Source organism: Antechinus flavipes, chromosome 2 (assembly GCF_016432865.1).
Source record: "Antechinus flavipes isolate AdamAnt ecotype Samford, QLD, Australia chromosome 2, AdamAnt_v2, whole genome shotgun sequence".
Taxonomy (NCBI): Eukaryota; Metazoa; Chordata; class Mammalia; order Dasyuromorphia; family Dasyuridae; genus Antechinus; species Antechinus flavipes.
In genome coordinates, this window is record NC_067399.1 from 580121168 (window position 1) to 580143781 (window position 22614).

A 22614-nucleotide genomic window follows, 5' to 3' on the forward strand; every position below is an offset into this window, starting at 1 on the left:
TTAACAGGGATAATCAGATCAAGTTAAGGTCTTTTTTTAAAGATTGAGGAGACATGGACATGTTTATGGACAATAGATAAGGAACCAGTAGACAGAGAAAAAGATTAGAAAGAGTGAGTAAAAAACGACAGTGGGGATAATCTGACAGAGGAAGTAGAATGGATGAAGAGGAGTTTGCCTTTGGCAAAGAGAAGAGCAACCTTTTTATGGTGGGAAAATTTTGAGATCATAGGGGGATAATTCGAAAGCATATCTAGAATCCTATATAGATGCAGGCAAGAAAGCACCCAAATGCCACCTCCTCTTCTTGGGGAATGTGTATTTATCCTAAAATGTCCTGAGTCACACGTGTACTCTCAGTTCTGACACTGTTTCTGCTATGTTGCAATGAACCCTGGCACTACTCAGATCCACAGCTGACTATGTGATTCACCTACCATCATTCACCTGATCAAAGAAGCATGGCCCACTTATAGGCTAGGTTAAAGAGCCTAAAAGGAAAAATTAATGTTTAGGCCAGTCTGGTGCCAGATAAGAAAATATCTTTCTATAATGGGAAAATAAAAGAAGTAATAGATTACATACACATAGGCTGAGGTGAAGAAGATGCAACAATTCAGCAAACTGTCAAGCACTTGGAATATAAAGAAAAAAATGAAAAAGATCTTTACCTTCAAGAAACTTATACTATAGTTAGGAGATAGGAAATAAAATACATATACAAATAAATATAATACAAAGTAATTTGAGAAGAGTGAGCAATAAGAGGGCCAGGGAAGGCTTTAGAGATGTGGGCCCTAAACTGAACTGAGAAGAAAGGTAGGATTTTAAAAGGTAAAGTAGAAGAAGGAAGTATATTCCAGGTATGGGGTAGGGCTTGTGCAAATGCATAGAGGTAGGAGATAAGATATCAAATTCAATGGACAGCCAGTAGTCTGATATGACCAGAAGAATAAATACAGGAGAGTAATATGAAGTATGACTGTAATGAAAGGCTAGAACCAACTTATGGGAGGCTTTAAAAGCCTGTATTAGAGACAAGAGGGAGACAATGAAGGTTTTGAGCATGGAAGTGATAGATTTATGCCTTTGTTTTTAGGAAAAAATGAGAAAGAGGACGACAAAGTAGTTTCAAATTATCATTTAAGCCAGAGGCCTAAACTAGAGTAGAAGGACAGACGGGAAAACTCAAGGAATAAAAGGAAAAAATAAGATCTGATGGAAATTCAGACGAGGCAGCAAGCAAAGATAAATGATAATGACTAATACAACATAGAATACAGGACAAAATAGTCCTAGGGAAAGAAGCAAACTGCATTTATGTGGTTATAAATTCATGCAGCTACATAAACACACAACACACAAACACACAAACACACACACTCTCTCTCTCTTCTTCTCTCTGTCTTTGTTTTATCTCTGTCTCCCTGTCTCTCTCTACAATTCCAGCTTTTACTCTTCAATACTCAGTTTTCAGAATGTGACAGTCACAACTTTATTGCTGAGGAAACGCAACCATAATCCTTTGCAACACACTTGCTACAAAGTACAAATTTCTTTCACATTCAGTGATTTCATACATCTCTCACTCTCCAAGTATCAGTCATGCATGCCATAGATATAATTCTCCTTCCCTCCTTCCTCCCCCCTCCCCGCTTCTCTCCTTTCTCCCCTTTCCCCTTTCCAGCTTTCTTTTTCACAACCACAGAAGAAACTACAAAGAATTTGTTAATCCCAATTAGGTTTCTAATTATTTAAAGATTTAATAATTAAAGATTTCTCCTCTTTATGAAGAGCTAAATTTAGAGAGTCAAATTGGGTTGGGAGGAAACCACCCACCAAAACAAGGTAGACAAACTCCATATAACAAAGCTGATTGCTGCTGGGTCTTCCTACAGCACCAGACACTGACACAGCCTCTTCTGGTGAGAGCCCAGAGGGGGAAGGCAGAGCCATTCTTGGCTCCTGCCCCTATTCATCTCTGACAGTTCAGGAGGTGGTGCCATCAGGGCCAAGCAAACTCACTTGTCACCCACTAGCATTTGCGACCAGAAGCCTGCCCTCTCTTCTTTTTTCCCCTACCTCTTTGATTTAGCCACACAAAAGGAAAGGGGTGGGAAACTCACATTAGCACACCCTTAAAAGAGACCCAGTCTGCTTGCAGAGGGTGGTAATGGCTCAATTGGACTGTCAAATCCATCAGACGACCCAATTAAACACTATAATTTGCTGCTTTTGTCTCTAGCATGGAGGGAGTAGTAGAATCTACACTGTCTGTAAACAGTAATAATGCCAGATGCAACAGAAAGAATAGGATTCCCCGCCCCATTCCCTATGACATTCTTCCTGAGATTCATCCTGTGGAAATGAGCAGAGGCCTCCCTCTAGTCTATATGCTGCCACCAAATGGAACCAAAGGAGAACCCAAGCTTAGAATAACTTCAGCTACCTCTGTCTCAAGTCCTTTGAGAAGAGGCACTTAGTTTTAAAAAGTAGTAATGAACTGTGTTTACAACAGGACAAAGAGAAAAGGAACAATCAAGTCTGAGTCTCAATGCTCTTCAAAAGAAAGGTTGAAGGCAAGGGCCAAGGATGAAGCAGCAGTTACCTGACCAGAGTTCTCTCCATGTATAATGTAACCGCACTCGGCACTTCTTCTGGTAACAAAGAAGTTTGTGTACCACTTGAATGCAGCGCCTGTAAATAAAAGAAGACAAATCATGACAACAGCTGACTATATAGAGTGGCTTTCAAGCTTATAAAATGTTTTGTATCACTGCCTCAGTTGATCCTCAGAACAACTCTTTAAGGAGGCTCTAGAAGTATTCACTCCATTTAGTAGATGAGAAAAATGAAGTTCCAAAAGGTAAGGGATTTGCCCCTGGCTACCTATTCATATATGTTTGATGCAAGATTTGAACCCAGGTCTCTCTTGTCTCAGTGCAGTACTTTTTCTGTTATATAACACATTAACTCTAAAATTGATGAGACAGAAAAACGTGATGCTGATTCCCCAGTAGCAATCTAGGAATGGGAAAGCTTTAATATTTAATAAAAACACCTGAAACGAGAGAGCACAGATGCCAACAAATCCATTCCTTAATTTTATATTAGTCTAAACCTATGATTTCAATGACAAGAAAACTACCAGAAATAGCCTTCACCAAGGCAAATGTACAGCTGAGTCTCTAGGAGTTGTTAAAGGTACTGAAATATTAAGTGATCTGCCCAAGTCAGTATATGCCATAAGCAGGACTTGAAAAGAGAACTTCCTAATGTCAAGATATGCCTTCTACCTAGCAGACCATGCTGCCTCACAATTCAGTGAGGCAGAAATGCTAATGCCCACCCAAGGTCAGACTTTCTATTAGTTGATGATGGTAGTACTGGAAAACTCTAGTTGCACAGTGGCACTTAACTTGGTTAATTTGATGATGTACTCCTTCTGAATGTTGAGTGCCACCCCTTGTGTCCCACTGAATTCAATTTATGGGATATAGCAGGCCAAAACAAACTTAGTGGCCTGAGAGATGGTTAATCTATCCAAACAGTGAACTATTATCAAATGATTTAACATTAAGAGTTCCATATAATAATGTATCTAATCAGTATAAAGATCTGGCAAGAGTATGTAAAAGTATCCTCATGTCTTCCACAGGAAGAAGAATCCCTGGTACTGGGACATTTTGGCCAAAAGTAACTACAACTTTGAAAAGCTTCTCCTTTGGTTTGTTAGAAAATAAAATGAAGACCCAAATTTGGAGTTTGTTGGCATGTCTGCTCTTGTACCACCAGATGTGGTCACAGATCTAGCTGACAGCACAGCATGAGCAAGACTTTCAGATGACTCAGACAACTGATGAAGATGATGACCTATAAGAAAAAGGAAGCTGGAGCCCAGCATTAGGAACTTAATTTTATACTGCTGACAACTGTCCTGTGATGTCAGTGGTTCAATATGTTTGTCACTCTATTATACAGCTGAGCAGAACACATAGTTAATCTTGATGTTGTTGAGGGAGATGAATAGGTTTCACAGTAAATGTGACATTTTGAAAAACATAATTTTTATTTGAGACCCATATATTTATCCATTTCAGATTACAATCACATTTCCCTTGAATTTTAAATATAAGACTGCTTCAGTCCCACCACAATATTCAGTGGTGACTTGTTGGTTATTGTCATTCTAACCCTTTTCTCTTTTGATCACAGTAATGCTGTGTGTTTCAAATATCTCCTTCCCCTGTTACCACTGGAGAAATGAGACTGTCACCCTTGTGAGTCTCTCTATTAAATAGCCACTACTTCACAATACTGTGCCACTTTCCTAGAAAGCAGGTTGTTTAAGGGGAGTCAGTCAAGGTGAGTTAACAACAGAGTTGGGTTTTTCTGCTCACAGGGTCATAACTGAGTTGCTGAGAGACGTAATTAGACTTGAGTTTCTAAACCTTTGGAATCCTGAAGAGCTATTTTCTATACCAACAATACACACACCAGAAAAGATTATCTCTAAGCAGACAGAAATCAGTGAATGAGAAAGGTAACAAAAAAACTTTCTTTCTTAAACATAAAAACATATAGAATTCTATAATATAAATGGAATTTCTTCCTTTCTACCAAGAATCTTAAGCATATCTTTATAAGGACAGTAGTTAAGAATTTTACCTATTATGTTATGGCACTCTCTCTCTCTTTTTTTTTTTTTTAGCTTTTGTTTTTCAAAATATATGCACAGTTTTCAACAATCACCCTTTCAAAACCTTGTGTTCCAAATTTTTTCTCCCTCCTTTCCCGCCAACCCCTTTATTAGCAAGTAAATAAATATATGTTAAACATGTGGCACTCTCATAATCTTAAGCAGTGTTGTGTTAACCCCACAAAAGCCCTATTTTAATTACTGCGGTCTTCTTATAAGGGTTAGAGGGAAGAACTAAGAACCTACATTACATAACATGTATGAGCACATCACCTCTCTGGGTTGTTGGCTGGTGGGGAAATCATTATGTACACTACTTAGAGAACCATGAACCTGAATGCAATTGGACTATTAAGTGTCCCTTCTCAGATCAACTTGCTCTTACTTGCTCTTCTGCTTCTTTACCAAAAGAGGAGAAAAGTCCATGTATAAGGGGGGGGAAAAGCTTTCATTATCACAATTACTGCATTCCAAATTAGGAGGAAATGCTAAGTTACAGTTCTCTTAGCAATGTTAACTTGATACATTCTATAGCTAGGTAGATTTTGATTGCTATTTAAGCCATTAAATGTCCATTTTAATACTCAGCCTATGCAATGTGGATAAATTACTGTCCCTTATTTGAGAGCATTAGCTTTTGCATTTCCTGTTTTCATTTTAAATTTCAAAACTTAATGTTCAATTAGATATAATTTTTAATACTTGAAATCACTAGTGTTTGGAAGCCTGTAAATTGCTTGGAATCCAATGTCTAATTCCAGTTTCCAAGCCCTAACCCCCTTCCTCTTCCCATGGGGGAAACTCAACAAAAGTCTCTGGAGAGGGGACTCAGCCAGCAGGCCTGGGAATGCAACTTTATCCTGTAAATGAAAAGGATGGGGAGTAGTGGGGACAGCTTTTACAATTCACCTTAAACAAGTTGCAAACCTATTATAGACATGGACCCACACAACCTAAAGGTTATAAACAAAGAATGAGGATGTTCCTTCCATTACTGGATAGTGTTTCTCATCGAGATAGTTCACATGTCAGTCTCAATAGAGAAAAACAGAAAGATAACAAAGGATACAACAAAAAAGGGATAGAGGGATAAGGTGTTTCAATTTAAAAAGCTTAAAGAAAAGATGACACAATTTGAAAAGGCCATTGACTGCTAAATTGAAAGATGCCACAATGTGGAAAGGTCACTGGTAAGTTGTACTGGACAGGTTAGACTGTTTTTAAGGAAAGAAAATCATGATAGGAAAAAAATGAAAATTATGTCACAAGATGATGTGTAAACTAGAGAAAGTAAATTTAGGGGACACATGATAACTGTCCTCAAATAACTCATTTATAGAATCCATATTCCCAATTTCTAAGTAAGTTAATTGACTTAGCTTTTGAACTCTCACCTTAAAGCTGAGGCATCTTGATGAGTAACTACTAGTAATATAAACTTATCTAGCCAAATTCAAGACTTAAAACACTGCATTTTACTTTTAGCCTTCTTCTCATCTGCCCTATTCTGATCTGCCTACTTCCAATATAGATACTCTATTTTACTCTTCACCCCTGCTTTCCACTTCCTGCTCCAAGTACATAAATGAAATGGACAATATGGTGGCTTTTGGAAAGGGTGTTGTTAATTAACAGCTCTGTGGATCAAGTCACTGTACTTTTAACTATCCATACCAAGACTACTTTCTCTAGCCACTACAATTCTATTATGTGTTTTCTCCCTCTATCAGACAGTAAGTCAAATGAGGACAGGGCCTACCTCACTTTTTGTACTGTATTCCCAGCTTAGCATAGTACTTGCCATATACTAACCTCTCAATAAATGCTTTCTGATTCATTCAAGAATTTATATTTGTTCTGTTTGATACCAGAGGGCAAGTCAAGGATCAATTGGACAGAAATTGCAAACAGAAATAATGATTTGAAAAAAACACTCCCTAACAATTGGAGCTGTCCAAAAACAGAAAGAAAGCAATGGACTTCCTATTTTTATAATTCTCAAAGAAGAATCTAGATGATCATTTGTCAGGCGTAGTAGTATTGAAAGCATTCCCCTTCACATATGGATTAGGTAAGATAGCTGTAATAATTCTAAGAACAAGATAGGCAGAGTGGGGAAAAGAACAAATAGAAATAGAAGAACAGACATAGAAAACATACCAGGTTTCTCTACTAGCTTCTTAGTTTCTCTAATATGTCCCAACTCTAGTGCAGCTTTAACTGGATTCCAAAAAATAATTTTAAGGAATAAAAAGGGTAGAGCTGAGAATTCTGAGTTCTTGGGTTGTGATCTGAGAACAGAAGGGACCTTCTTGAGACAGTATTGATTTCACAAAACTTAAGAAGATACCCATGAATATCAATCATATGGTTCATAATGCTGTTCTAGAGCATGGAATGAAACTAATGCCCTAGACTTCAGAACAATAAATGTATTAAGATACTTAGAACTGGACCCATAACTAAATTTAGGTTCCCACCATCCTACTGACAAAGGTATTAATTCCTCAGTACGTTCTCACTCTCACAGACACACAACTCGGGTAAGGAGAGAAAGATAAAGGACAGAAAGAGGTCACAGACTTTTTCTCTAGTGATAGCCAAGTCTAGAGATACTGATAGATAAATATCTATGTGATCTCAAAGCATAGCACAATTACAAATGTAGAATAATCAAAACTATTTTCTGAAAGTGATATTTTCTCCTCCTTGAAAGCCTTCGTAATAATTTCTCACTGGTCTCTCTAATATCTCTCTACACTGCCTGGTCTGCCAAATTATTCATAGAGACTTCCTCCTTTTTCTGTGATACTGTAATTAGATCTGCTGATCTTGCAGGATTCTCTCAGACAGGATTTTAATGAAAGGAGCTATATAAACAAATGTCATCTGAGAGACTCAGGCATCTCCTAAGCTTCCCCTTGTTTATTAGTTCTTTATGCATGATTTTTTATGCACATGTGTCTTCTATAAGCAAATATGCTATCTCTTCTATAATTCTCCTGTGTAAATATACATCTTTTCCCTGGCAATTGTTTGAGATTTGGGAATGTCTGACACAAGAAGAGTCCAGACTTTCCCAAAATGAATGAAAAGATAGAAGTTTGCTCTCCCCAAAGTCTACTTTTCCCCAAATTCCCTAACATTAACATAAGCATTAGGACTTCTACAGCAGACAGAATTGTTTAGTGAGGCTTTTTTACCTCTCACTATTCTAGAAGAAACTGATTTCTTCCCTCTCTTCTTCTTAGCCTTGATTACTATTTACTTTACCTAAAGCATTCTCCAAAAAGTACATTTGCTTCATTTCTGACCCAGATTTTGAGGTATTATGATCTGCTGTTCCATTCAGTCTTTCCCCATTTCTTCATATTTCATTAAGCATATTATAAATTTATCTGTAACAGCAAAAATTCATTTTGCTTTCAATTTTTTATTCTGCCATACACTACCAGAAAATAATGTACAAAAAGAGAAGCAGCAGCAGCCATCAGCTGGGATCAACTAAATTGACCTAAAAGGGACTTGATGCTTCAGTGCTAAAACCTGTATGAAAAGGGCAAAGGGAACTGGAAAGAAACATGTCCAGTGGTAGAATGAAGAGAGAGAGGTATCTTCTGCCCAGCCTTGCTCCACTTAGTGTTTATATCTTCTTTTCCATTTTCTCTAATTTCAGGACATTCAATAAGAGAAAAGGCAGAAAAATAGGAAAAAAAGATATAAAAAGTTTCACATGGAAGTGTCTGAGGGCAACAGAGAAAGGATCTCTGAAAAGCTCAACATATAGGAAGTTGCCTAAGCCCAGAGCTTGCAGATTTGCTTCTGCCAAGGCATACAGGACCTTTCTATATTACTTTGCAAGCATAATTTCCTAAGACACAAAACATCAGACGTGGGGGTTACAGGACCTAGGAAAATCAAATCTAATCCCCAAGCTTCCCAGATACAGAGCCCACCTGCCTTAAACAAGCAGTAACCTTGACTGATGCACATTACAGAGCTTTCCATAACTCCTAGAATTAAAACAAAGGTAGTAAATTCCCTAAAGAAAAAAGCAAAAACAAAAACAAAAAACTTAGCCAACAATAAAATTTTCATCACTATTTCAGATCTGGGAAATCAGAGACATAGTCTACAACCCTTCAGAAAGCAGTAATTGTTCTCTATTCAAATAGTAAAATCCTTTCCCTCCTCAGATACCAGGCCAGGCATTAAAGGGGCACAGAAAGCTTGCTACATTCCATTATGGCAGGATGTGCCAAAGAGAAAAAAGGCACCAAAGCTGATGTAAGACCAAATTATGACACTTTATGAGGAGCAAATATAATACACACATTATATCCAAGACCAAACTAATTCAGTGCTGCTATTTCTGGGCACAAAAGATAAGAGGTCTTCGAAAGTACAAATAGGACCTACAATGCTTGGAATTTATTTTAATTTGGTAGCTCCTCATTTCTTGTGGTTGTGCTTATTGTAAAAATTTGCAACAATCAGTAAATCCTCATTAGTGGGCTGAAGATTTTACTCAATGTCCTCACACCAACCCATTAGACATAAACAGTCAAAGAAGTCACACAGACCAGGTCCTGGGAACAAGAAGTGAGCTCAGTTTTCAAATTACTCTCCTTCCCCAAGAAACTGAATTCCAAGGCCCTGAATTTGCCTCAATAACCTGGTGAGATCTCATGTTTTTGGACTGCAACATTTATGCTGCTTGGAATTGACTGCTTTGAGCTGTTGCTCTGTTGACTGGAGATATTGACAGCATCCAAACTAGCTTGTATATTTTTTCTCTTTTAGGAAAATGCACAAATCTACTCTGAAAAATGCCCTCTGACATTTTTCCACACATGCACAAATGTAATTTTCTGGAAATAAAGTATATTTAGAAATCTTTTGTGACTCTTACTTCCTTCTTACTCAATTCCATGAGATTGATCCATAAACACACAAAATGGCCTGTGGCACTTACACATAAAGATCCATAGGAAACTCCTTCATCATGTGTGTTACAATGAACTCCACCATCAGATCTAAAAAAGTGAACAACAACAACAAAAAAAGATTGATCAAGAAGAAGCCAGAAATAAGTATTCATGTTGGACAAAAAGCCCTTCCTCACATATATTATCAACTAAAATCTACTAAACATATCTGTATTCACACCCAAATTTCCTGTCTGAAAAACTGAACTTGTGCCCTGCCTACCTCCTGGAGGATAACAAGGAAATAAAATCTCCCTCCCTCTTCCAAGATACTGCTTTGATCAACTTATAAATTCAGACACAAGAGGGAGATTCCATTGTAGAGTTATTTCATGCCATGGTACTAATGCAAAATGCCAAAGGGAAAGCATTCTCTCTTAGAATGGGGTGATGAGGCAAGCAGAGGAGAAATTATGGATTATCCATGTTGTCAGAGTCTTAGCTCTGCAACTCTGTCGATCTACCTCATTTCAATATCATGCTCAGTTTGACAGATATTGACTGAAATGGTCAATGAGGCTGTTAAGTCAATATAGGTTTATTATATAGTCTTAATTACTGTTCCTAAGTACAGCTAAGTACAGTTTCTAGGTATCAAAGCTGGATGGCCAAGAGAAATGAGATTAAGAGCACAATCAATTCCTTTGCGGAAAATTCAGTATCCTGAGCAGAAAAGATCACCCAGGATATAGTCTTACATTCCTGTCAGCCTGTCAACTCCATCTCAACTTATCCTACCCAAGTGTAGACTACAGATCTGAACTCTGCCTAAAATTTCAAACTGCATAACTTCTAGCTAACAGACTAGTTAGACCAAAATAAGGGAGGAAAAATTCTGGGACAGCTTGGTCAGAAATGGGATTATTTCACAGAGCTGAACCATACATCAAGCTGAGCCATGGCCATTCATCTCACTTACTGAAAGGCATTTCTCTTATGAACAAGAGAATCATTTATGGAGCACAGTGATAGACGAGGTGCTTAAGCAAACACAGAATTAGATATACTTTCTCAAGCCAAGGAAGCAGTCCAATAGGAAGTTAAATCTACTTTCTAACAACCTAGCTAGGAACCTCCTCCTTGAGGAAGAAACAACCATCAGCTGTTATCTAGCCCTCCTTTTTGAATACCTTCAGAATGCAAAGCTGTTACTGGAAAACCCTAAATGCGTCGCCACTCACTCACCCAGCACTGCGCACACCAAAGGGCGGCAGGGAAGGTTCTTGTCTGCTGCTTTCTTCCTGTGTCTCATAGGCTTCAAATACACAAGGATGAAAGGAAATCAGGGGATGCCTGAAAGGACACCTAATGCATCATCACCACATTTCTCACACAAATAAAATCGATCACCATAGGGCTACTGCCTCTCATTTGTGTGACTTGAAGGAAAATGGATTAGACATGCTCCTCAGATGCTACCACAGAATTACAGCTAAAATGCAGTTCACAGCAAGTTGACAGATCCCCAAGGACTCTGGAGCAATCTCTAGGAGGGGTGTTGTAGAATGATCTTCATACACTGGCAACAAGAAGTTTCATTCAGACAATAAAGCATGGAATAAGCGGGGAGCAAACCTATCTAAATCTCATCTTGATACTCTCAAACCTCCCCCTAACTTCAGGTAAATCACCAAGTCTTAATATTTTATTCCCTCCATTGCACAGAAGATGAAAACAAGGCACTCCCAAGTTTCGTCAACAGTATGAAAAGAAGACATCAAGACAATTCTATCTTATAGATGTATACATTTTTCTTTTTATAGATGCACTGGAGGAATAATTGCCATTTAATGTATAGCCTATATAGCAGGGCTTAATGTTTCTCCACCTTTTGGTTCACATTAAAAATTCTTTCCTTCTTTCTTTCCCTCCCTTTTTTCCCTCAGTCCATACCCTTATCTGAGGGTGCTCCACCCAAAAGTATGTAAATTTTGATTGCTGAAACTCTGCAAGGTAGAATTAGGCTAGATTTTCTTCTTAAGGACCATGCCTTAATCCAAAATCACTCAATCTCTCATGGATTGGCCAACAATTGGGCCCACCCAAGCCTCACTTGGTTATAGTTTAGGTTCTGATGTCAATTGTTTCTGTTTTGGCCAAAAACTCTGAGAGCTATACCCTTCCAGTTTAAAAAAAATTTTAAACTAGGTAAAAGAAGCCAATCTTTGCCTCATTTCTTACGTATCCTTAATCAATGAATGGGTATTGCCTCAATCAAACCGAGACCTAGGGAAGATCTTAACTTAAAAAGGCCAAGGTCTTCCAGTGCATCCAGAGCCATATCTAGTTCTTCTGATCTTTATCTTGCCACTTGACCCAAATGACTTGAGATTGGGAGAGATTGAGGCTGGTTACTTTGCACAGCCCTACCTCACTGAAATTCAATTCACTTGCAAGTCATGGACTTCTTGATGTCATGTTTCTCTTTGAGAACGAAAAACAAACAACCACCATGACTATAACTTATGATCACCTCAACCTGCTCTCCTTTCAATTAAGTCATACCAAGAAACTGTGGCATACCATAGTAAGAATCCAGGATGGCCAAATGGAAAAATAGCAGAGAGATTAAGAAAAGGTCACTCTGCATAGCCCTTCTAACCCCTCCACCCAAGAAACCTTTCCTCCAACAACAAAGTTTCTCTTAGATAAGAAATAGGAACCAAAAGCCAACTTACCATTCTGTGAAGATTTACTCGAAAATTCATGTTGTCATCATGTAAAAATGCATTAGCATACTGGTCCTAGAGTGTTTGGGGGTGGAGGTTAAAAGAAAAGGAAAAATGAATTAATCTAGCAATCTGTCCATTCCAAGGCTAAAGAAATAAGCCAGTCCCTGTAAGTTCAAGCAAGAAAATTTTAAACCATGAGATTTTATTTGGGTAATCTCTGCCCCATATAGCCCTGCAACCTTATTATCCCAAACTGTAAAAAGGTAAAAGACAAAGCTTGAGATAAATACTGAAAGGAATTTATTTCTCAAATATCTCTTCCCTCACATCTATTTAAGCTATAGGTTTTATTATTGACAGCTCCACACAAGATTCTAAAAGGTTGTGCCAAAGACTGGACTGGCCCCAATGGAGCTGTACTAGCAATTCACAGAATGACACTGACCCCCGTATCTCCTCCCCTTGGCTTTGCCCTAAGCAGCCAGTAAATCAATGACTTCCAACAGAAATCAGCAAGAAAAATCTCTTGGACCCCACACCTGACATTCCCTTCTGAAGAAAAATCCTGCCCAGCGTCAACAACTAGAAGAAATCACTGAGGCTTTCAGAAGAACACTTCTTTTGAAGATATTCTCAGAGATAAATGGCAGTCTTCGTAACAAACAAATCCTAGTCTGAAGAAAGTAGGCCATCTTCGCTGGCTGGAAGGGCAGGAAATATAGTTAATCCTTCCCCAAAGGAAACAAAGGAAAGAATAAGAGGACTAGGGAAAATGATTACTCCTTATATATTCTCTTGCTTTTGTTAATTCCTAAAAAAAGGGAAAGAGTCAGAACAAGAGAGAAGCAGAAGAAGAAGGGGCCAGGGAAGAGGCAAAAACAGGGGCCAGGCTAAAAGCAGGAATAGGGGGCCAGAATAAAAGAATGGGCAGTGGCTGAGGCCAGGGCAGAGGAAGGGGCCAGGACAGAGACAGAGAAAAGGGAAGGGAAGGAAGCCAAAGCTGTCACTTTGGTTCCAAACAAATTCAAGTCCTGTTTTTCTTACAATCAGGATTCAGGATAAATTTTAGTCTTAAAATAAATATCAATAAGTGCCTCTTTTAGTAAGAAGTACACGTGTTCTGCTTTCCCCTAAGGGTCCTGCTCTTCACCAAACTCTAGAAACAGCCTAACTTTCTGTTTCCCCTAAGGCTCCTCTTCCCCTCCTGTGGCCACTGAAGTGTCTTTTTCCTTTTGCTAAGTGCAAAAGGCCTAATTTGGTCCTCTCCAAAATAGGGTGACTTTCTTTCTAAGCCCAAAGGACACCAAGAAGAAGAGGATAGAAGAAAGCAGAACAAAGCAAACACATTTGAAAGACAGAATGACTCAAAGGCTGGAGGAACCTACCTCTGCGATGCACGTGAGGATAATCAAACAAAGTTTGCCACTGTGGAGGCGGTGTTCATCTGCAATGGGACAACAAATCCTTCTCAAATCTGCCCAAAGCTGCTGGACCCACACCCCCAACTTCCTCTAGAAAATGAGGGAACAATATTTGTTCCTGTCAAAGAAGTCATAAAATAAAATTTCTTCCTTGCTTCTTGTTACTAAAAAATCCCTGGTATGGAATGAGGTCTTTTTTTGGAGGGGAGGGAAGGAAGAAATCAAGAAATCTCTATAATCATTTTTACTTACTTTATAGGCATAGCTAGATCTAAAAAACTCCAGGACATCACTTCTAATTGCTCTGACTTTCTAATTAATAACTACTACAGCCATTTCTTCCCTGTAGCAGGCCTTAAAACCACAGCCATGGGTATTTACTCCCAGACACACTGGGTTTCAAATAATTTGCTACTTAGAAGGGGCCTTTTCTGTCCTTCTTGCCCCACTAACTTGAGCATTATAATCACCACCTAAATGTGATCTTCCAGGTAATCACACCTTCCTTGGTGATATAATCATACCTGCTAGCCTGTGCATAGCTTGCTGTATTTCCAAGCTGTACTTTCCCAGGCATTCTGGCCTGCTCAATCTGCACTCAGTTTGCAGTAATTCATATCATTCTGACCTGGCACAAACCCCAACTTCAGTCTGTTCATTGGTTGGTGGAAGCCGGGAAGCTTTGGGAGCAAAGATGGTATAGGAACAGATCTGCAAGAGCAATAAGCCACCTGCCCAGATAGGAGGACAGATAGTTTGTCTGAGAGTGTTAAAATTTCTCCTTGAACCCAACTTTTACATAGGGTCTTCATACAGACTGATCTATCTACTTTTTATTTTCATTTGGGCTTCCTTCTAACCAGTTTCCTCGTTAGAAAGCATTTAAGGGTACATAATGATAATAAATAACTAGTCTATTTTTTTTATGATTTCACTCTGGAAGAACATGAGTGTCTTTTTGTCTTTCTTTCTCTTGCTTTTCATGATATCTATGAAAGCCAGAACAGCTGGTCTGATTTCTGGCATTTTCATGAGTTGTGCATTCCACACCTAACCTCAAACGAAACCATCAGGGTCTCATGACTTGTACAAAGCATATTAGAAATTGAGGTTGACAGGGAGACTGGGAGTTTCTCATTTCAAGTGTTGGTGCAATCATTTCCCTAGATCATAACCATCTATTATTGGGACTGAGAGTGCCAACAGTGGCCTAGAAATTCCCACTCCCACTCTCCAGTGGGAAAAAAATCCTTTCAACACAACTATTATCAAAATGTTAAAGTTCATGGTCCTGAAGGGGATCATACCAACCAATCGTAATCAGGGACATTTGATGTTCTGTTTTAGGCCTAGCAGCACCCTGATGGAATTCTGCTTTTAGGCAAAAACCTCTCAGTTAACTAGTATCTTTTACTTTGAAACTTTCATGAAGACCAAACATTTTAAGGAAAATCAACAGCTTAGAAGTACATTAGAAGCCATTGCTATAGCACATGCCTACCCACCACAGACAGACAGTACAAACAGGTAGTGATCAATTCCTTCTATGGCACTTGCTCTAACTCACATAGAAGTCCTAATGGGTAGGAGACTAAACAGATATGGGCAAAAGCAAAGGAAAGTGTGATCTGCTTCTCTGCCCTTTGACCCTGGCTATAGAAGGGTTCCCTGCTATCTCCCATACATAAAAGCTAGAAGGTACCATTCCCAAAAGCCCATGGCCCATCTTCCAGAGGAAGCAAATACTTCTTTTGTAGAAAAAAAATGAAAATGTCAGAAGAGGAATCCTTAAACAAAACTCTCTAAAAGAGTCACATGATCTTTCTAAGATAAGAAAGAAGGGTTTGTGACCCTTCTTTGTAGTCATGCTACAAGCAAGTATTCAGTTGGTAAGCAAAGACCTCCACAAACAGAACTAAGGTCCAGTAGCCTGAAATCAGTCTGCCTCCATTGCCTTATGGACAATGTTTTTTGTTACACATTCTGGCTGCCTATCAGCCAAGACCTAGATTTGACTCATTCCCTGAAATCCAATATATTGCAGTGAGTCAGCTCCCAGTCCTGCATTTCATTTTATGAATCCAGAGACTGGGGCAGAGATATTTATGTAATCATTAAGTTAACAATGAGATAGAGAGACCTGAATTTCATGGTGATATCTCAAGTAAGAATAAAAGTTCATTTTCTGGGTGACATAAATGCCAATGCTATCTTTGGTTGCTATAATATTTCTAGGGAAAGCTTACTGGTTTCCCAAAAGGAGAAACAGTAGTTTCTTGTATCACAAAGAATCTTCTTGTCTTCTGCTTGCTGTATTTTACTTGCTATTCCATAGAGATTATTATTTCTGAAGTTCAGCTATCTCGGTGGCTCCCAGGGGATCATCTGTATTATGATGATGTAACACTTATCAACACTTTTTTCCATGTTTTCCTCAGAATGCAAATTCCCTGGTAGAGCTCTCAGAAACAGACTATTAAAGAAGACCCTTATTTATAGGGAAATAAGAGAAGAGGGGAGGTCCAAAGTAAAAGCATCTGAAAGTTAATCAATGTATTTGCTCCCTCATAACACCTGTTCAGATTACTCCCAGCCCCAGAATCAATGTCCCAAACTCATTTTCAGTATTTACTCCCTACCTGATCTGGACACTATTACAAGTCTGTTATTCCAAAATTGTTCTTTGTCTCTTGCTTTCCCACTAGATTCAGATGCTATTCCTTCCTCTATCATCACTCCTATCTCTGAATCCTACTACCTCATCTCTCCATCCTACAGCCTTCAAAGTCTCCCTGTAAAAGTCATACACACTCAACACTGCAAAACATACCCAAAACTGAACTCAGCTTCCAGTTAGGAAACCTATCCTTCCCCAATTTCTCTAACTCTGTTAAGGCCACTCTCCCCCTTTCCAGAACCTAGGTCTGGAATCTTAGTTACCCTTGCCACACCACATACAAAAACCTGCCAAGTCCTCTTAATTTTACCTCCATAAGAATGGCTGAATAAACTGTGATATATGAGTATTATGGAATATTATTGTTCGGTAAAAAATGACCAACAGGATGATTTCAGAAAGGCCTGGAGAGACTTACATGAACTGATGCTGAGTGAAATGAGCAGGACCAGAAGATTATATACTTCAACAACAATACTATATGATGATCAATTCTGATGGATGGAGCCCTCTTCAATAATGAGATGAACCAAATCAGTTCCAATAGAGCAGTAATGAATTGAACCAGCTACACCCAGCGAAAGAACTCTGGGAGATGACTAAGAACCATTACAAAGAATTCCCAAGCCCTCTATTTTTGTCCACCTGCATTTTTAATTTCTTCACAGGCTAAGTGTACACTACTTCAGAGTCCGATTCTTTTTGTACAGCAAAATAACTGTTTGGACATGTATGCTTATTTTGTATTTAATTTATACTTTAACATATTTAACATATATTAGTCAACCTGCTATTTGGGGGAAGAGGTGGGGGGAAGGAGGGGAAAAATTGGAACAAAAGGTTTGGCAATTGTCAATGCTATAAAATTACCCATGCATATAACTGATAAATAAAAAGCTATAATTAAAAAAAAAAAATTCTACCTCCATAATCTCTCTCAAATCTTCCCCCTCTTTCCATTATCACTTTATTTCATTTTTAAATAATATTTTTCCCAATTGCAAGTAAAAACAATTTTAATTGTTTCTTAATATTTTCAGTTCCAATATAGCTTTTACATGTGCAATTATGTAAAATATATTTCCACATTAATCATGCTGTAAAAGAAAACTAATATGCTTCAATCTGCATTCAGATTGCATTAGTTCTTTCTCTGGAGATGGAGGGCATTTTTCATCATCAGACCTTCAGAATTGTTTTGGATCACTATATTGCTGAGAATAGCTAAGTCACTCACAGTTGATCACTGTACAATATTCCTGATATCATATACAACATTCTCCTGGTTCTGTTCGCTTTATGTAGCACCAGTTAATGTAAATTTTCCAGGTTTTTCTGAAGCATCCTGTGATGACCACGTATTTTAAAATCAGCTGGAGTCAGGAATTCAGATTAAGGGGAAATCCTCGATCTTTATTCTTTGTGAAGGTAAAAAGGGGATAGTGATAGGAAGTGAGAGCAGTTGCGACACGAATCCGACCAGAAGTCCCTCTGCCTCTCTCTCTCCACCCACCAAAATCGTCTCCACGTCATTTCCTACACAACACATCAAAACTTGCACAGAGAATGGGGGGGCCATTCTTTCTCCAAACATATATTAATAGATTATTGTCCATTTGCTATTTAGCCTCACGTGCTTGGGACCTCAGTGCATCAACTTGAGCTTCAACCCATTACAGCATCCCACTCTTCATTTCTTATATTCCATTACAATCATATACTGCAACTTGTTCAACCATTCTCCAATTAATGGCCATCCCCTCAATTTCCAATTCTTAGCCACCACAAGAGCTGCTATAAATATCTTTGTACAAATAGGCCCTTTTCCCTTTTTAAAAAAATCTCTTTGGAATACTGACTCAGTAGTGGTATTGTTGGGTTATAGCCCTTTGGGCACAGTTCCAAATTGCTCTCCAGAATGGTTGAATCAGTTTACAACTCCACCAACAATGCATTAGTGTCCCCTCCAACATTTATCATCCATTATCACTTTATTTTTTTAAATTTTCCGCCAATTACATGTTTAAACAAAATTACATGTTAAAATTACATATTTAACATTTGTTTAAATCTGTTGAGTTCCAAATTCTCTACCTTCCTTCCTTCTCCTCCTCCCCTCATTGAGATTTGAAATAGATTATGCACGTGTAATCATGAAAAACATATGTCCATGATCCATTATCACTTTAACAACTCTAAGTCAGGCTCTCATTATCTTTCATTTGTACTATTATAATAGCCTCCTAAGTGGTCTTCTGGACTCCAATTTCATATATCTCCAATCCATTTTTCATATTGCTGCATCAAGCAACCTACCTAATGCATTGCTCTGATAATGCAAATTATTCAAAAGCCTTCAATGGCTCCTACTGTCTACCAGATAAAACTTAACTCCCTATCTTGGCACTCAAGATCTTTTCATCATCTGGTTTAAATTTACTTTTCTACCATCATTTCTACATATAATCTTTATATAATCTATAACTTAACCAAAATGACAACTCATGGTCCTTTATTTCTAATCTGGCCTACTTTTACATGTGTGGAATTTCCTCACATTTTTCTCTCCATGCTTAAGCAGACTCTCCATTCTCCTACCCAATTCAGGTGACTCCATCTGTCTAAAGTCTTTTTAAGTCCTCCTAAGTTAAAAATTCTTTTCCTTCCCAAATTTGTCATATATTTGTCTGTATAACACATTTTGCTGTTACCATATACAAATTAATTATATAGGATATTTTAGCCTCTTATACCCCAAAGAGATACTAAAGAAGGGAAAGGGACCTGTATGTGCCAAAATGTTTGTGGCAGCCCTGTTTGTAGTGGCTAGAAGCTGGAAAATGAATGGATGCCCATCAATTGGTGAATGGTTGAATAAATTGTGGTATATGAATGTTATGGAATGTTATTGTTCTGTAAGAAATGACCAGCAGCATGAATATAGAGAGGCTTGGAGAGACTTACATGAACTGATGCTAAGTGAAATGAGCAGAACCAGGAGATCATCATATACCTCAACAACGATACTGTTTGAAGATGTATTCTGATGGAAGTGGATCTCTTTGATAAAGAGAGCTAATTCAGTTTCAATTGATCAAGGATGGACAGAAGCAGCTACACCCAAAGAAAGAACACTGGGAAATGAGTATAACCTGCTTGCATTTTTGTTTTTCTTCCCAGGTTATTTCTACCTTCTGAATCCAATTCTTCCTGTACAACAAGAAAACTGTTCGGTTCTGCACACATATATTGTATCTAGGATATACTGTAACCTATTGGCTATGTAGCTATCTGGGGGAGGGGGTAGAGGGAGGGAGGGGAAAAATCGGAATAGAAGTGAGTGCAAGGGATAATGCTGTAAAAAAATTACCCTGGCATGGGTTCTGTCAATAAAAAGTTATTATTTAAAAAAAAAAAAAGATTTAAACAATAAACATTGTAGAGCATCAGCACATTAAAAAAAAAAAAAAAATACTTAGCCTCTCCCTTAGATTGCAATTTCTTTGAGGGTAGGAACTATGTCTTATTTTTACTTTTGTAAATATGGTAGCTAATATGGTGTTTTGAATAGAGTAGGTGCTTGTTCAATTTTTGCTGGAATAAACTAAAAGCAGCAGCCTATCAATGGGCACACTTAGGGAGAGAAATCTAGAAGGTTGACCTCTTTTTAAGGGAATTCTATGCTACTTTGCAAAAGAACAGGTTTCTCCACTTGGAAAGTATGATTCTAAAAACTATAAATTTCCTAGAAAATGGCCTCTCTCTAAGAAAACTTTCCTGGAAAGGAAATATTGTGCTTGTTGCTTTGCCAATTAGAGGTAAAAACTTAACTTAATTTTTAACAAACACAATACTTGATCCCAAAACAGTTGAGGAAGTCCTTCTGAAAAGATCCTTATAATAACACAACATGCCATTATAAAGCAATAAAGTTATTTAGAAGAAATCTTAAATCAGTTAAATACTTGATGAAATTTTCCTAGGATCACTACTCTTCCACTGCCCCTCCTCTATTAATTAAAATTAATTAAGAAAATGCAGGATATTTAATGATAAAAATGAATTTCCAAAACCTCTGCTATCTTCACTCTACCCAAATACTCTCAAGTAGAGGACTTGCTACTTTTGTAGTTGTCACAGAACATAATCCCCCTCATTCTCAGTTTACTTTGTCCTCTTTTATATAGTTAACCTTTAATCTGTATCACAAACTCATACTTTGGGCACTTGGAAGGGAGTCCACTAAAGGCTACTTCTATAGTTCACTTTCCACAAGGATTTATTTACTTATAATTTAATCTCTCCTAAAGACACACTATTTATCATTATCTCAAGAAATATAGGTCCGTATCTGAAGGACTTATCATAAAAAATGCTATCCATGCCCAGAGAAAGAAGTGATTGTGTCAGAATACAAATTGAAACATTCTCTCTCTCTCTCTCTCTCTCTCTCTCTCTTTTTTTAACTTAATTTTTCTTGAGGGTTTTTATTTTCTTTAGGATGGGAAATCCATATTTTCTCTTACAACTTGACTTTTATGGAAATGTTTGCATAACTTTACATGTAGTTTCTTAGTTTTGGTGATAAGGGAGAGAACCTAGAAGTCAAAAATTTTTTAAATAAATGTAAAAAAAATTGTTTTATTTTAATGTAACTAGGGGAAAATATTAAATTAAATAAAATTAAAAAAAAAAAAAAAGAAATACAGGTCCTGATTATTACATAGTAACAATTTTATCATCCCAGGTCCTACTCTTGGTCATTATCCAGCCAGCTTTCATCCTTCCCAAGGTCACCCAAATACCATTTGTCTGCAAGAAATCTCTTCACCTTCTCAATATTTGGCACAATCTCTCTTTGGTGAAGTTTGACAGATTTTCTTGGGCAGAAGTCTGAAGAGCATCAGTGCTACTCACCACACATCTGACAGCCAGGACCATTACACTGGCAAAACTTACCTTTAGTGTCCTGCATGACAATGGAACTGTACTTTAAGAAGGTTATCAGTAGGTTACTGGTCTGAACATCTGCATCCAGTGGGAGTTCCACAGAACTTATAACTGAAATAAAATGAATAAAGTGCACTTAGCACTATGACATACTTCAATTCAACTTCTCCTCACTTAGGAATCAACAATAACTGAAAAAGTTACCTGCTAAGGAAGACAAGATCCAAGCTGACTTCTAGAGGCACAATTTTTTTCTTCTGCTGCTCTAAGAATGGCAAGTAGATTCTACTCTCAACTGACCCAAGAGAGATCAGAACTCTTTTTAAAGTTCCTTTCATTTGAATTTAAGAGCAAAGAACTGGTACTGCATACAAAGGAGCAAGACAGTTTCTGCTGCTTAATAAATGTTTATGGTAAAGAAGAACTCTGCTCAGTTTTCAGAATATAGCTTTTAGGTTATAAATGCCCCAAAAGGAAAACAAACTGAGACAGAAGTCCTCTTGCTGACTCTACCCCTCAGCCTCTCTGCACATCCCCCTCTTTCCCATGGAAATGTTAAAACAGGACATGGAAGACCAGAGAACTAAATTTTATACAACCAAAAACCATTTCTCTAAAGGGAACCCAAAAGAAGGAAGACCACCTTTCACTAAACCACAAATTACACAGAGATAAGAGCAAAGGATCTGAGCCTTCTTCAGGGAAATTTTGTGCAGATTCCCCAAGAACCTACTATCCTGAATGAGAGCCCTGACATTTTGCTAAATGTTTTAATTTAAGAAATCAAACAAAAGCAAAAAGGGGTTCTGTGATGGTCCAAGTGAGCAAGGGAGTCTTAAAGTCTCTCCACTCCATTTTGCACCCAAGAAGACTTAGCCGAGTTTGGGATATTACTCATAATATGTATTCGTAGCCACAATGGGTCCCTCCAGAGCTGTTATGATATATGCATAGAACGTTTATTAACAATGGAAAACATTTGCATATTATGGATCCATAATACACAGCAAGCACAGCAAAAAAACCTTATGAGAAGAAATTAACACACCCAACCCTTGGCTGTTTTCCCACAGCTCAGCCCCTAAGAACTCATAAAAGCCAAATATATTTTTATGTTGAAACACTAAAAGGCCTTAATTCATGTTATGGGTTAATGACCTAAGGATTCTCATTTCAAGCCGTGAGCCTATTTTAAAGCTGAGAGCCC

General features: G+C 37.9%; 1 protein-coding gene and 1 pseudogene across 4 annotated transcripts in view; one reads left to right on the forward strand and one right to left on the reverse strand.

Moving 5' to 3' along the window:
- The window catches only part of ARMH3 (armadillo like helical domain containing 3), a 224625-nt gene that overhangs the window by 152139 nt on the left and 49872 nt on the right, over window positions 1-22614 (reverse strand). For all 4 annotated transcript variants that reach the window (XR_007951113.1, XM_051981286.1, XM_051981285.1 and 1 more), the window contains 6 exons: window positions 21417-21518; window positions 13745-13803; window positions 12366-12431; window positions 10873-10942; window positions 9675-9735; window positions 2609-2697 (listed from right to left, as the gene is read on the reverse strand). Coding sequence is in view for 3 of the 4 variants with exons in the window: in XM_051981286.1 (XP_051837246.1) it covers window positions 2609-2697; window positions 9675-9735; window positions 10873-10942; window positions 12366-12431; window positions 13745-13803; window positions 21417-21518 (447 nt within the window). In the remaining variant the exon portion in view is untranslated. The remainder of the gene's footprint in view (window positions 1-2608; window positions 2698-9674; window positions 9736-10872; window positions 10943-12365; window positions 12432-13744; window positions 13804-21416; window positions 21519-22614) is intronic.
- On the forward strand, window positions 2852-3879 carry LOC127552295 (GTP-binding nuclear protein Ran-like; annotated as a pseudogene).